The 12,732-nt window shown below is 48.3% G+C and overlaps 1 protein-coding gene across 1 annotated transcript in view; it reads right to left on the bottom strand.

The window, feature by feature from the left end:
• The window catches only part of MECOM (MDS1 and EVI1 complex locus), a 328,050-nt gene extending 315,720 nt beyond the window's left edge, over positions 1 to 12,330 (bottom strand). The window contains exon 1 of the mRNA XM_069024923.1: positions 12,112 to 12,330. Coding sequence (XP_068881024.1) covers positions 12,112 to 12,148 — 37 coding nt within the window. The 5' untranslated portion in view covers positions 12,149 to 12,330. The remainder of the gene's footprint in view (positions 1 to 12,111) is intronic.
• Positions 12,331 to 12,732: the final 402 nt, after the last annotated feature.

The following is a 12,732-nucleotide window of genomic DNA, read 5'->3' as shown; positions in this document are numbered from 1 at the left end:
GAAGGTTGGCAGGATGAGTTTGATGGTTACTGGCTGTTGTAAAGTGGGTAAAAAGACATCAGATGTTTTCTTTTTCTCTCCGCTCTGTGGCACCAGGAAGTGCAGCATATGAAAAGGAAATACGGTCATTGGAATTAATATTCCTTTTTTTTTCCTCCAGTTTCTTCACCTTTTTTCATTTCCCATGGTGGTCTCTGCATTCTCTTGTCTCATTCATGCTATATAAATAGTACTGAGCCCTGATGAGGTCTAAATTCTGTTCAAAACCCCAGAAAGGGGTTTTAAGGTTATATCTGAGTCCTCAGACCAGTTAGAACTGGAAGAAGAAATGTCTGTGATTTAGTGTCTAACAAACAAACCACCAAGGTCAAGATGGCATCTTCTCCCATATTGATGACCACTTCCCTCAGCATTTGGAGCTGTTGCATGTATGAGCAGTACTTCCTTAAATGCCCAGCCATGTTTAATTTCCCCTCTAAAATGACTTCCCAAAGAGAAGTGGGTGTGAATTATTACATTGTAAAAAAAGGTTTTTAAAAGATGAGCCATGCCAAGTGTGAAACAGTTATTGTGTGAGGAGCAAACATAGTGGAGGTTTGTCTTGTGAATTCTGGACCTAGGTTTGCACACAGCCAAAAGGCTGAGGGACAAGTGATTTTAATAGCCTGGTTTAGAAAATGAGCCTGGAGATTGTGGTGGTCACCTCACCTGTAAAAACCAGGTCTCTTAAATGTATTTCAAACCAGAAATGCTTCACTCTCCAAAAATAAATGTATGTTGCTCATCCCTGGACCTGGGTCAAACTATTCCTGTTTCTTTCAAGGATTATCCATTCCAAGGGCTATCCAGCCATGCTGGCCTCAACCTACAGCTTTCCACAGCAGAGCTGAGTGCTGTTGCCATGTCCTGCCCAGTGGTCTGATCCAGAAGCCAGTCCAGGTCTGATTGATTTTGGGAATCTGGACTGTATGGTACTGCTTCCCATGGCAAACCCAAACACTGTAGGACCTTGGCTTCTAACATTTCTCCCTATTTACAAAACGTTATATCTAAAACCATTACGCTGGTAACAAAATTGCAATCAGAAGCCCGGAAATTGCTAAATAAAGCCCATTTTACTGCTTAACTTCAAGGAAAACCATAAAATTATCAGTCCTCTCTTTCCTCGATATATTTTCCTCGCAGTTTGCGATGCTCCGTGGGGTATTTTGCTATGTGAACTCCGTGATGGTTTGGCTCCAAATTATCCGAACATAAAACTGAGCTTATGGAGCCTCACTCAGAGGTTGTGTGGACCCTTTTTATTGGCAGGGACTTAAAAAGAACCTTAATAAACCTTATAGGCTTGAGGGACTTCTTGGTTGCTGGCTCTTGCCAGCCACACTGCTCAGGTCCCTCTCGCAGCGCCCGCGTGGAGAGCGGGCTGGAACCACAATCCAGGGATTTTATAGGGCTGGATTACCCGTCGGCGTTGCCTTCTTCCTTCCCTGCGAATCTCAGAGCTGTTTTCTTTGAAAGCAAGCAGGTGATGCTGCAAGGATACTCATAGCTTAATGCAGCTTGGTCACCCAAGAAGGTGGACACAGCCAAAAATAATAGGGTCGGCTAAAACAGAGCCAGGGGGGCCATTTGCTGTTAGGGGGAAAGGGCTGATGTGATTAAAGCTGAAGCACGTTCACCCATGTGCAAGCCATGGAGTCCTGACTCCGTGGATTTTCCTTAAAGCATCCATTTCTCCTCAGGATTTTATTACTGCCTCCAATGATGCTGTAATTGCACGTGTAGGGCAGCAGGCCCCAAGTTTAATCTGCATTTCTCAGGGCCCAAGCTCTGTGCGGGCTGCCCGTGTTTGCACAGAGCTCAGCACAACAGGCATCCAGTCCTGGCTGCATTCTGTGGTCGCTGTTTTAATTCAAGTCATAATAAATAATAATGGCAGGTTGGAAATAAATCTTCTGTGTTTGGTCCATGACTGATCCTTCAGCTTGGTGCTTGGTAGAAGCCCCAGCTGGGAAGGTTTGGTGCATCCCATCCTGGTTCTGACTCTGTACCACCCCTTATGGCTCAGTCTCAGCTCAGTTTTCACTCAGGGCATTGGTACAATACAGATAATTTCACCTTTTCACTCATTGTGAGGCTGGTCACTGATATTAAAGATACTGTACTGATATTAAGACACTGCAATTAAGACACTGCACAGGTTTATTCACTCAGATCTCTCTGATCTGCATCATCTGGGTGACTAGCGCATAATTTCTTCATTTCTCAGTTACCTTGGCTTTATTGGGAAGCACAAACTCCTGGACAGTAATTATTCAGGCAGAGCACAGCTGCTTAATAGCATTTTCACAGGCAGCCAGTGACTACTGAAATCCTGCTTTCTATATGAACTGAAAGAATCAGGACAAATATCTCATGCTGTTTATATTTTACAATTAAGAAGTCTTCATTTTTTGCTGTAAATCATCATTATCATGGCACAGTAACAGTGAAACAGCAAAAGTATAAAGCAGTGCAGTTAGCTCAGATACAGCTGATATCTCTTTGCTTTTCAGTGTTGTATATTCTTAGACCAATGCTCCATGCCAGTCCCTGTAGCCAAAAATACATCAAGAGACTAAAAAAAGTAAAATAGACATCACTTCAAAATTATTTCAAACAACATATTTCCTTTTTTTTCCTTTATACAGAGCCACAAAGAGAATGGGAGAGATTAAAACTCACCAAAAGCATTGCTTAATTCCTCACCAAGGTGCAAGTAAATAAAACGTGCCATGGTAAGTTCAAATCACAAAGAGTTTTCAAGAGGGGAAGGTTAATCATTTCTGTCAAATGTTGGAAATGTTAAATGGTTTTTAAATCAAAAATATAGGCACCACCAGTGACTCAAGCTGTGCTCTAGACATGTTTGGGGTGATTTTTTTCCAGCAGTCAGTGCTTGTCTCTCACATACCTTCTGTTTGTCTGAGATGAAATCGGGAGGCAATAAATGGGGCACTTACTGGAGGAACCAGGTACTTTCAGCAGCAGAGCTATTTGTTCAGAAAGTACAAATTCAGGCTGTCTGGAGAACCACAGTCCTTGGAATGGAGAACCAGGGGTGCTAGCCCCCTCCCACATGCCCCAAGTGCCCACCACAGCCCTCAGAGGTCCTCAGCCCATGGGAGAGATGGGGCACAGTGGGAAACGGGGATTCAGAGTCACCACAGTCCCCCCATCAGCAGCGTTCATATTTCATCCTAATGGCTGAAATGACTCTTAAATGAGGCCAGATTATAGGGCCAACCTAATTCACTTAGACTGATGTAAATCCAGGTATCTGTTACAGCATCACATGTTGGGGCTCACCGCAGAGCAAAAGCTGCTGATAACCCCCCGCCCCCAAGGATGAAGGGAAGCAGATTCCTCCCAGACAGACCCAGTCCAAGGCCCGTTGAAGTCGGTACAAGCTCCTTCAGCTCCAGTGGGTTTGGGATAAGGCCCACAGTGAGCTCTGAGCCAGCTCTGCTGCCAAAACGCAAAATCCTTTTCCATTGGCTTTGCCAGTTTGGTGTTAATACATGTGTGAAGGAGCTTGGGGCAGGGGGGGAAGTTTTTGAGGGTTTGTTTTTTTTAAGCTGAGGAATGATTTCACCCCTTCGAGCATGTGGACTTTATGCAAAAGAACAGGAGAGGAGGCGGGAGATCTTTTTCCTGAAGCCATCAGCTCCGTGCTGCAGCATCCCAGCAGAGGGTGGGTGTGTCCTTCACAGGGACCCCTGGGTCCCTAAGACTGGGTTAGTCCCCTCTCTCTGCTGCAGAAGGGCAAATCTGGAGTCATGGGTGGGCATCAGTACAGAACCCTGCTCACCACACGCAGATGAAACAAAAGGAGGCCTGATAAAACATGGGATGTGGGAAAAAAGTATCCCTCAGACACAGGTGGGCCTCCCATCCCAGTATAACAGGACCTGCTGCAAGCTGGTATCATTTCTGTCCCATTTTCCCTAATAAACAGCACTGCCCAGAGCCATCCTCCAGCTTTCTCTGCCACTCAGCTCTTTCCTCACTGCCCAGTTTTACGTTGCACGTGTCCCACACATGATGCTGTTGCCCCTTTGACTTTCCAGGGGAAGGGCTCTGCCTTCCTGTGGCTTTCAGAGCATGTAGCCTGGCTGGTCTCGGAATTAGACTGGGGCTTTTCCAGGCTATCTCAGTATAAACAGTTGCAGTAGGGCACATATTATATGGTAAGATCATCCGAAACCAAACATTTTCCCACTGCACACAATAAACATCCATAATAAATTACATTATACAAAATATATTTATGGCTAATTTTTTAATTTAAACCACCTGGGAAATTTTTGTTAGGCTGGTTGATATGAAGGTCTCAGTATTCTGGTAATCTAATGATATCTAATAGACAAAATAGTATGATGTTACAGCAGTCTCAAAGCTTTCATTTTCTGTATCCCTCTCAGAGATCAAACTGGCAGAACTCATATTTTTTGAAATTTTATACATAATTGGTGATGCAATTGCCAAAAATAACCTATTCATAGAAGTCTTGCTCTTCTGGTTTCTAACTTACTGTAATCACGGAACAGAGCAGCACACTGCTTTGCAATGGAATATGGGTTTGGGTCAGGGAGCAAGGGCTACGATTGTGTGGCAGTTTCCATTCTGAGGATTATTTTACAGGCAATTTAAATTTAGTTTGGAGTTTAAACAGGGCTAAAATGTAGTGCACCCATTCAGACATATAAGCAATTCTTCAGAAAAGAAATAAAGCTGTAACTTGGGTATATTTCTTTTCTGAACCAAAATTTTGCTCCAGTATAAGATTTTCTAAACAAAAGCTATTGGTGTCAAAGGAGACAAGAGTGCTTCTGTTGCATAAATTAAGCCCAGAACCGTAATCCTTCCACCATAAAACTCTCATGCTCATCACAGATCAGTCAAGATTTCCAAAAAGACTTGAGATCGTCACAGATCTCTGTCTAGTCAATACAAATCCCAGCTCAATCCATGCTGTGGATCTGCAACGAGCGCTTGCGGCTTGGTAGTTGCTGGACTCATTTTAAAGTGCAGCCCATAGCTTTAGCTACTTCCTTGCCTCCTGTTGTTCCTGGGACTTGGAGGCCATGTGGTACATTTCAGCCTTAACTCTGAATTTCCTTTATTCTGAGATCAAACTCTGACATTCCCTCAAGGTAGTGGGGGTTATGTCGTTGCGTATATCCCAGTTTAAAAGATAATGCTTCACTGAAACAGACACAGCATTAAACCCTGAAATAAAACGAATTGTATTTCACTTCCCGACTCTTATGGCTGGATTAACTTACATTTCTTTCTCTTTGTTACATATTTAGCACCAAATACAATATTCATTGCAGGCTAGCTTCCCTCCTCCCACACGTATCCGTAGCTGCCCTTTCTTCCAGCAGCACTGGAGAAGGCAATGCCTCGGCATAGCCTTGAAATGCAAACAAAAGGGAGGGAACATAAAGTCAATGAGTGATCAGGCAGGACTCCTTTATACTCTGAGAATTTTGATTTTTTTATTTAAAATGGCAATGCAAAGGGGCAGAGTCCTGGGGACTGCAACATCCACTTCTCCTTAGCTTCTCCATCCCGTTCCCTGCCTGGCTCTTTCTCTGCCAGTAAACACCTCCCTCCAGCAGCTCCTGCAGCAAAGGGGTCCTGGAGGTGCTTCCTGATGCTTACCAGTCTATGTCATGATCTATACTGGTCTTGTCTGGCTGTTAAGAACTGCAGCAGTAACCTGTTGCACAGAAACACAGCAGGAACCCACTGGAAATCCATCACAGAGCAGTGATCAAACCACTGACCTCAGACCCTGTTCTCTGTATCCAAACCTCAGCTCCTACACCCTACTCCTCCTTCCCAACTTTGAAAAACCCAAGCCTTTGCCCCCAGACCCAGGGACAGGGCACTCTTTAGGGTGCCTGTGATCCAGGTAAGCAGTGCTAAGGACGGAAAACACTTCGAGCCAGACGTTGGTTCTGCGTGGTCGGAGCTGAACCTGGGTTTTTTAATGACCATTTCATTTTTAAGTGCATTCTGTGATCCCAGCCTTGAGCTTATGCCTCCATATGAAACTGCACTGCTTTAACTGGGTGCATAGATTATAAAACCAGGAAGAGTGGTCTGGTCTGCTCCCCCTGTATAACACAGGCTACAGGAATTCCCTAAATTAATTCCTGTTTGGATTAGCTCATATCTTTTTAGAAAAACAGCCAACCTTAATTAAGACAAAGGAATTCCACTGGTGGTAAAACCCACCCAGCTCTCAGTAAATAGTTTTACTGGTTAAATACTTTCACTACTTAAAATATGAACTGCATTTCTAATCTGCATTTGTCCAGTTCTACCTCTGTCTACTGAATAACATGACACTTGCATCTGCTAGTTTGAAAACCATGTGGGATTAAACCTCTTTCTGCTCTTCATAAGCATAACTAAACTGAAATGATGTAAAACTGATTGTATTAAATTACAGCAAAAGAACACCGACTTGCTCCAAAAATGACAGCAAACCTAGTTAAATTTTAAATAAACAAATATTATGAATTCTTAGTTGGAAACCTAAGTGTCTGAACAAGCCCTTCCAAAGTACATATGTTTAAAAAGTGGTTTACTGCAAAGCAAGGCAATTCTGTGGACAAGGTTTCATTAGCTGAGATTTATAAAACTCCATCTGCTTCCCCACTGCCCTTTCCTCATCTACCTTGGTCTGGAGCAACCACCAACGCTTTCTTTCTTCCACCACATACCTGTCCTGGCAGAAAATTCATCCCACTTTCTTCTTCAGAGAAGAAAGAAGAGAGCTTTATCAGGGAGCTGTGCTCCCCAGGACAGGCAGAAATACCTTCTCTGTCCAGCCACCTTTACTTCCATGGGAAGACAATAAAGATTTTACAGCGGATACTCCCGCCACGGAAGGACACAATTAGTGCACTTGGGAAGCATCCCAGGGAACAACACCCAGGCTGCTGCACATCAACACGGTGTTCCCTACATTAATCCAGAATGTTTCAGAGCCTTTGTGGGTGTACAGATATTGGTGTCAGGACTACAAGCACCCCAGGAACCTGTGCATACCACAATTCTCTCTAAACTATACACTGTACATATATTAATCAAAATTACAAGTATCAAATGGATTGACCTGCACACACAGACACAGGTATTATACACATAGATAAATATATCTCCACAGCATAACCAGAAATATGTTCTGAACACACATGTATGCACACATCTCCACAAGCACAGCCACATCCACACTTAAATAAGTAGGTGAATAGGTGAATATGAACACTAATAGCCATTTATGGCAAACAACAATGAAAGCTGTCCCTGGAGCCCGCCTAGGGTACAGCAGCCAAAATGATTGAGTATGTACAGGGCACTGCTGCAGCAATGGCACTCACTTGGGCCTCCTTTTAGAAATGATTAATATTTAACTGACTTGGTGAACCTGGCTTTGGTTTTAATTATGATTAGATAACAGGGTGCACAGAGCTGTCCCACTAAGGACGTCGTGGGATGTCCGAGCAGCTGCCAATCGTGCTTTGTGAGAAGACAGACAGAAAGTGAGAAGGGGAGAGAGGGAGAGATAGGAGACAGTGAAAAACAAAAAAAAACCCAAAAGTACTCAGCTCTGTTTGTGTTTGTTTGGAAAGAAAAGGGGGAAAAGCAGCCCGAGAGGCCGGTGTAATGAGATGCTGTAGCTTTCATGAAAGAGGTGAAATAATTTTAAACACAGACACACAATGAGTTTATTTATTTAGAAAGTTGTTAAATAGAGTCTGGGAATTCAAATATTCAATGTTGACATTGTACAGAGCTGGCGGGGAGCCAGCTCCAGCTCTCCAGAGGGACCCAATGGCCACGGCGCCCAGGCCCTCGCCCCTCCCAGCCCACTAACTAGGTAAAAGCCATTAGTTATACCCACAAGCAATATCTGAATCCGAGTCAAATAATGTTGCCTCAGCCAGCCAACTTCAAAGGCGTGTAAGTGTGTTTGGCTTTTTAGTGCTGGAACTGCAGCAATATGTCACACTTTTGAAAGAGTTTTGTAAACAGTTCCTTCCCTTTTGTAGAAACATTTCTTAAGTTTCTTGTACCCCATGTAAACAGCGTTAATTAACAAGGGTTACATTTTTCATTTACAAGCAGGGCTGTATTAATAACGAGCTCGCCTTTCCGACCGTCCTTTTCCTTTGTGTCCTTTCTCTGCCCGGCACCGCGGCCGGCCCGGTGTGGCCGGGGAGCAGCCAGGAGGCACCGCAGAGCTCAGCCCTGGGCTCAGCCCCGGGCTGCATCGCCTACCACGGCACCACATAGCTGGTCCCGGATTCGGGGGTGGCTGTTGGCCCTGAGTAGGAGAGAAGGAGAGAAAGTGGGGAGAGGGAGGAAAGGGGAAGAGGGATAAAAGGGAGGAGGAAAAGAGAAAAAAGAGAAGAGAAGAGAAGAGAAGAGAAGAGAAGAGAAGAGAAGAGAAGAGAAGAGAAGAGAAGAGAAGAGAAGAGAAGAGAAGAGAAGAGAAGAGAAGAGAAGAGAAGAGAAGAGAAGAGAAGAGAAGAGAAGAGAAGAGAAGAGAAGAGAAGAGAAGAGAAGAGAAGAGAAGAGAAGAGAAGAGAAGAGAAGAGAAGAGAAGAGAAAAGAAAAGAAAAGAAAAGAAAAGAAAAGAAAAGAAAAGAAAAGAAAAGAAAAGAAAAGAAAAGAAAAGAAAAGAAAAGAAAAGAAAAGAAAAGAAAAGAAAAGAAAAGAAAAGAAAAGAAAAGAAAAGAAAAAAAGTAAGAGAGAGAAGAAGCGGAGAGAGTGAAGGAAGGGCAGAAAGAGGGAGCGAAAGCCACACGCGCGCTCTCCGCCCTGAAAAGGGTTAATGAAGCTCCTGGTGAAAATGTGCCCGGCATATAATGGGGTTGTCTGGCCCGTCCCCGTAGCCCCCCGTGCCCGCGCCCGCCGCGCAGGAGCTGCCCGGGGACAGCGCCGGGCCGGGGATGCCGCCGGGCCGGGTCGGGCCGGGCGGTGCCGAACCGGGCCGAGCCCGGTGCCGGGGCGGTGCCGGCCGGCGGCAGCAGCGGCGGCGGGGCCGGGCCGGGCCGGGCCGGGCGGGGCGGGGTGCGAGGGACAGAGGAACAGAGGAACAAGGGACCGAGGGACCGAGGGACCGCCGGCCTCCCGCGCTGCCGCCCCCGCGCCGGGCCCGGGGCATCGGCACCCGGTGCCCGCGGCGGTGCAGGGGCCCGGAGGAGAAGGCGATGGTAAAGCGATGGCAAATAAACAGACTCGCCGAGAGGGCCGGCAGGCGGGCCACGGCAAACATCTCCCTGCTCGAAAACAAATTCCCGGACAGTCTTAAACAGGCAAATAAACTTGCCGGCTCTGTTTTTCAATCAAGCCTTTTAAGTACTAGACTGAGGCAAATTACAGGCGCAGGAAAACCTGCTGAAACTTAGGAAAGTGCTATTTTACTATCTCAGATGGTTAGAGGGATCTGGATCTACCTTGACTGCACTAAATTGCCTGTAAAAAAGTGGTGATAAAGTGTAAAAGTAACAAGTGCCTCCTTATTCACGTGTGTTCCCCTAATCTGATCACCTTCTGTCTCTTTATGAGGCTACTGGGTGGCTGGGGCTACCCCGGGCCGGCTGCAGGGCTGCGGCGGCCCGTGCTGGGGCGGGGGTTATTCGGGGATACGGTTTCACCAGGCGGGCACAAACCCACCCGAGTGGAAAAGCAGCTGCCCCGGGGCCGGGGCCTGTCCTGGCGTCTTGCGGAGCGGGGATGCCCGCGCAGGTGCAGCGCGGTTGAGGGCGGCCGGGCCCGCACCCCCCGGGCCCGCAGCCCGCACCCCGCACCGCTCCCCGCACCCCGATCCTCACCGCCCCGCTCCCGACAGCGTGGCGGGCAGACCGACTCCAGCGTGTGTTTTCCCTTATTTTTACAGCTGGGCATTCAAAAAATTCACTGGCTATTCCCCGCGTGGCTCTTTTTGTTTCTTCGGAATTATTTTTCTATTTTTTTAAGGGGGGGTAAAGGCTCAAAATTCTTTTTTAGCAATTTTACACTGAGGTGAAGAAAATACCCTTCAGGTATTCTCCCTTAATTAAGAGGGAAAAGCTTGCCTGGGTATTGGCGACAGTCTCGAAATCGGGACGATTTTTTGTTTCACGCTTAAAGCAGTAAAAGTGAAATAATACAAGAAGTGCGGTTTAACCCGATCTGTACCTTTTTCCACGTAAAAGGGTGAAGGCTACAAAATATTTTGTATTCCTAACTCAGACAGAAAGAACTGAAAAGCTAAAACCTTTTTTTCTCGAACGATTAAATTAAAGGGGTCGCCTCCAACCCTCCTTCCACTTGCCATGAAACTGAGACGCTCTTCGGGGGGGAAAGAAGCAGTTTTTCGGAACACAAAAAAGAAATAAATCCCGGCTTTTTAAATATGATTTCCTTTATGAGTCGATTGTAACCGAAGGATTATTTAATGCAACACATCTGTCTAGGAGGGGAAAGTGCTGCTGCTGCTGCTGCTGCTGCTGTTGCTGCTGCTGCTGCGAAAGCCAAGACGCGCAAAGTTTGCAGTCGATCGGATCTCGCCCGCGGAGCCGGAGCCGGAGCAGGAGCAGCAGCAGGAGCCCTGCATCGCTGCGCAGCGAGTAAAGCAAGGGAGAGGCGAGGAAACCTGACGGATTTTGTCGGGGATGGGAGATTTTTTTTCACATAATTAGCTCCAAAGCAGGGATGGCAACCTTGAGATTTAACAATATATTTGTTTTCAAATTGAGGGCGCTGGATTATCCACTTTAAGATCACCTAATCAAACGCAGGTTGCTGCTGTTGTTCAGGTTCACAGAAAAGCTGATGATGATCCAGAGACACCTTTCACTTCCCCTTTTCCCCGCTTTTCTATTTTTTCCCCCTTCACAAATAAAGAGTAAATATGCATCTGCTTTTTACGTCACGCAACTTATGCAACATTTCATCTGACTTTTTTTCCCCTGCCCATTTTTTTTTTTCACTCGGGAATGTGAGTTGCCATCGCCATGGATATCAAATGAAACTTGCCCAGATGTGTCAGAGAAAATAAAGACATCAGTTGCTTTAAAAATAGGACGCGAAAGCTGGCGAAGTTTTGTTGTTGAGTCCCTCTTCTTAGACAAAAAAAAATAATAATAATTTTAAAAAGAGCCCCAATACTGCAGCAGTTAAAAGCAGAGATCCCTATCATAAAGGAGAAACAGATGGGGTGAGCGTAAGACAAATAATTAAGCAAGTCGGGCTTTGCGTGTGGACGGCCGAGCCCTCGCCTCGCGGAACACAGACCTTCGGGCGGCCAAACTGTATAAAAAAGTGCTGGAAAATCGCCTGAAATTACAACATTTACATCAACTTTTAGCGGGTGACTCCAGCGGGCTGGGAAGCGCTCCTCGCTGCCCGGCGGCCCCGCTGTCCCCCGCCGAACCGCGCGGGGCATCCCGGCCACGCGGGGCTTCTCCACGGCCCCGCCCGCCCCGCGCTGCCCCGCACGCCCCACGCGCGGTCCGGTTCGGTGCTGGGAGCCGCTTTTTGGCACAAGCCCGCGGGCGAGCGGGGCAGGGCCCGGGGGATCCCCGGTAGCTCCGCGCCGGCTACCTGCGCCCGGGGCTCGCCGCCTCCCCCGCGGAGCCGCCGCTGCACCTCCGCGCACCCGCTCTCGCCGCCCCCCCCGCGGCCCCCGGCCCTGCGACAGCCCACAGCGCCCACTATAGGGCCCGGAGCCTCTCGCACCCCCCCTTCCCCGACCTCCCCCCCACTCCAGCCCCCGGCGGCGGCAGCAACTTCCAGCGCTCTCCACTGAACTTTTCCTCAACTCCTTCCCCACCTCCCGCCGGCCGCCCGCAGCCCCCGGCCCGGCTCCCGCCGCCGCACCCCCCGCCCCGGTCCCCGCCGCCGCCCGCCGAGCCGGGCCGGGCCGGGCCGAGCCGAGCCGGGCCGGGCGGCTAGGAGGGGATGCTGCAGGTTGCCTGCGAGCTCCGCGCCGCACCAGACATGTCTATGCAACATGGCAGAGAGGGAGGGTGAAAAGCCAAGAGAAAGGGGTATTGCACCTACTTGCGGCCAGCTTCCTCGCCCTGCCCTTGGATCGCATGCTGCCAGTCCCGCGGCCGATGCTGGCGTGGGCTTGGGGTGGGGGGGGGCTCTTTTTTTTTTTTTCCTCCCGGAGCTTTTCCTCCTTTTTCGCTCCCCCTCTCCCTCTCTCCTCTCCCTCTCCCGCACACACACTCTCCCTTTCTCTCAATCCCGGCTCGCTATCTCTCCAGCATTGTCAGTTTGGACACCTTCGCACATGCGCACGGGCGGCTCCCCCCCGCTCTTCAACATTTCAGCGCCGCCAAAAAAAAGTTTGCAGCGATCCATCACCGCCGGTGGGGACCCTGACAGCCGGCACCGGGGCCGGGACGGGCCGGAACGAGGCGCGCAGCCGCCGCCGGGCTGCGCCACCGCGGCCGCGGGGCAGCCGCTCCGCCGCCTGCGCCCCCGGGAGGGGTTACAGCGGGGGAGACCTGCGCTCCCGCGGGGCGAGGGCTGGGGGGGAGAAGTGACACCTTTCTTTTTCTGCCTTTTTTTTTTTTTTTTTTTTTTTTAATGGGCTAATAATACTGTTCTGGAGTCTTTGCAACGTTTAAATAGTTTATTCTCACCCGGCAGCAATTACCGTAGATCTTTCCGCAT

This window comes from Aphelocoma coerulescens, chromosome 9, assembly GCF_041296385.1.
Source record: "Aphelocoma coerulescens isolate FSJ_1873_10779 chromosome 9, UR_Acoe_1.0, whole genome shotgun sequence".
Lineage (NCBI taxonomy): Eukaryota > Metazoa > Chordata > Aves > Passeriformes > Corvidae > Aphelocoma > Aphelocoma coerulescens.
The sequence above is the reverse complement of the archived record's forward strand: the minus strand, read 5'-3'. Positions and strand labels throughout refer to the sequence as shown.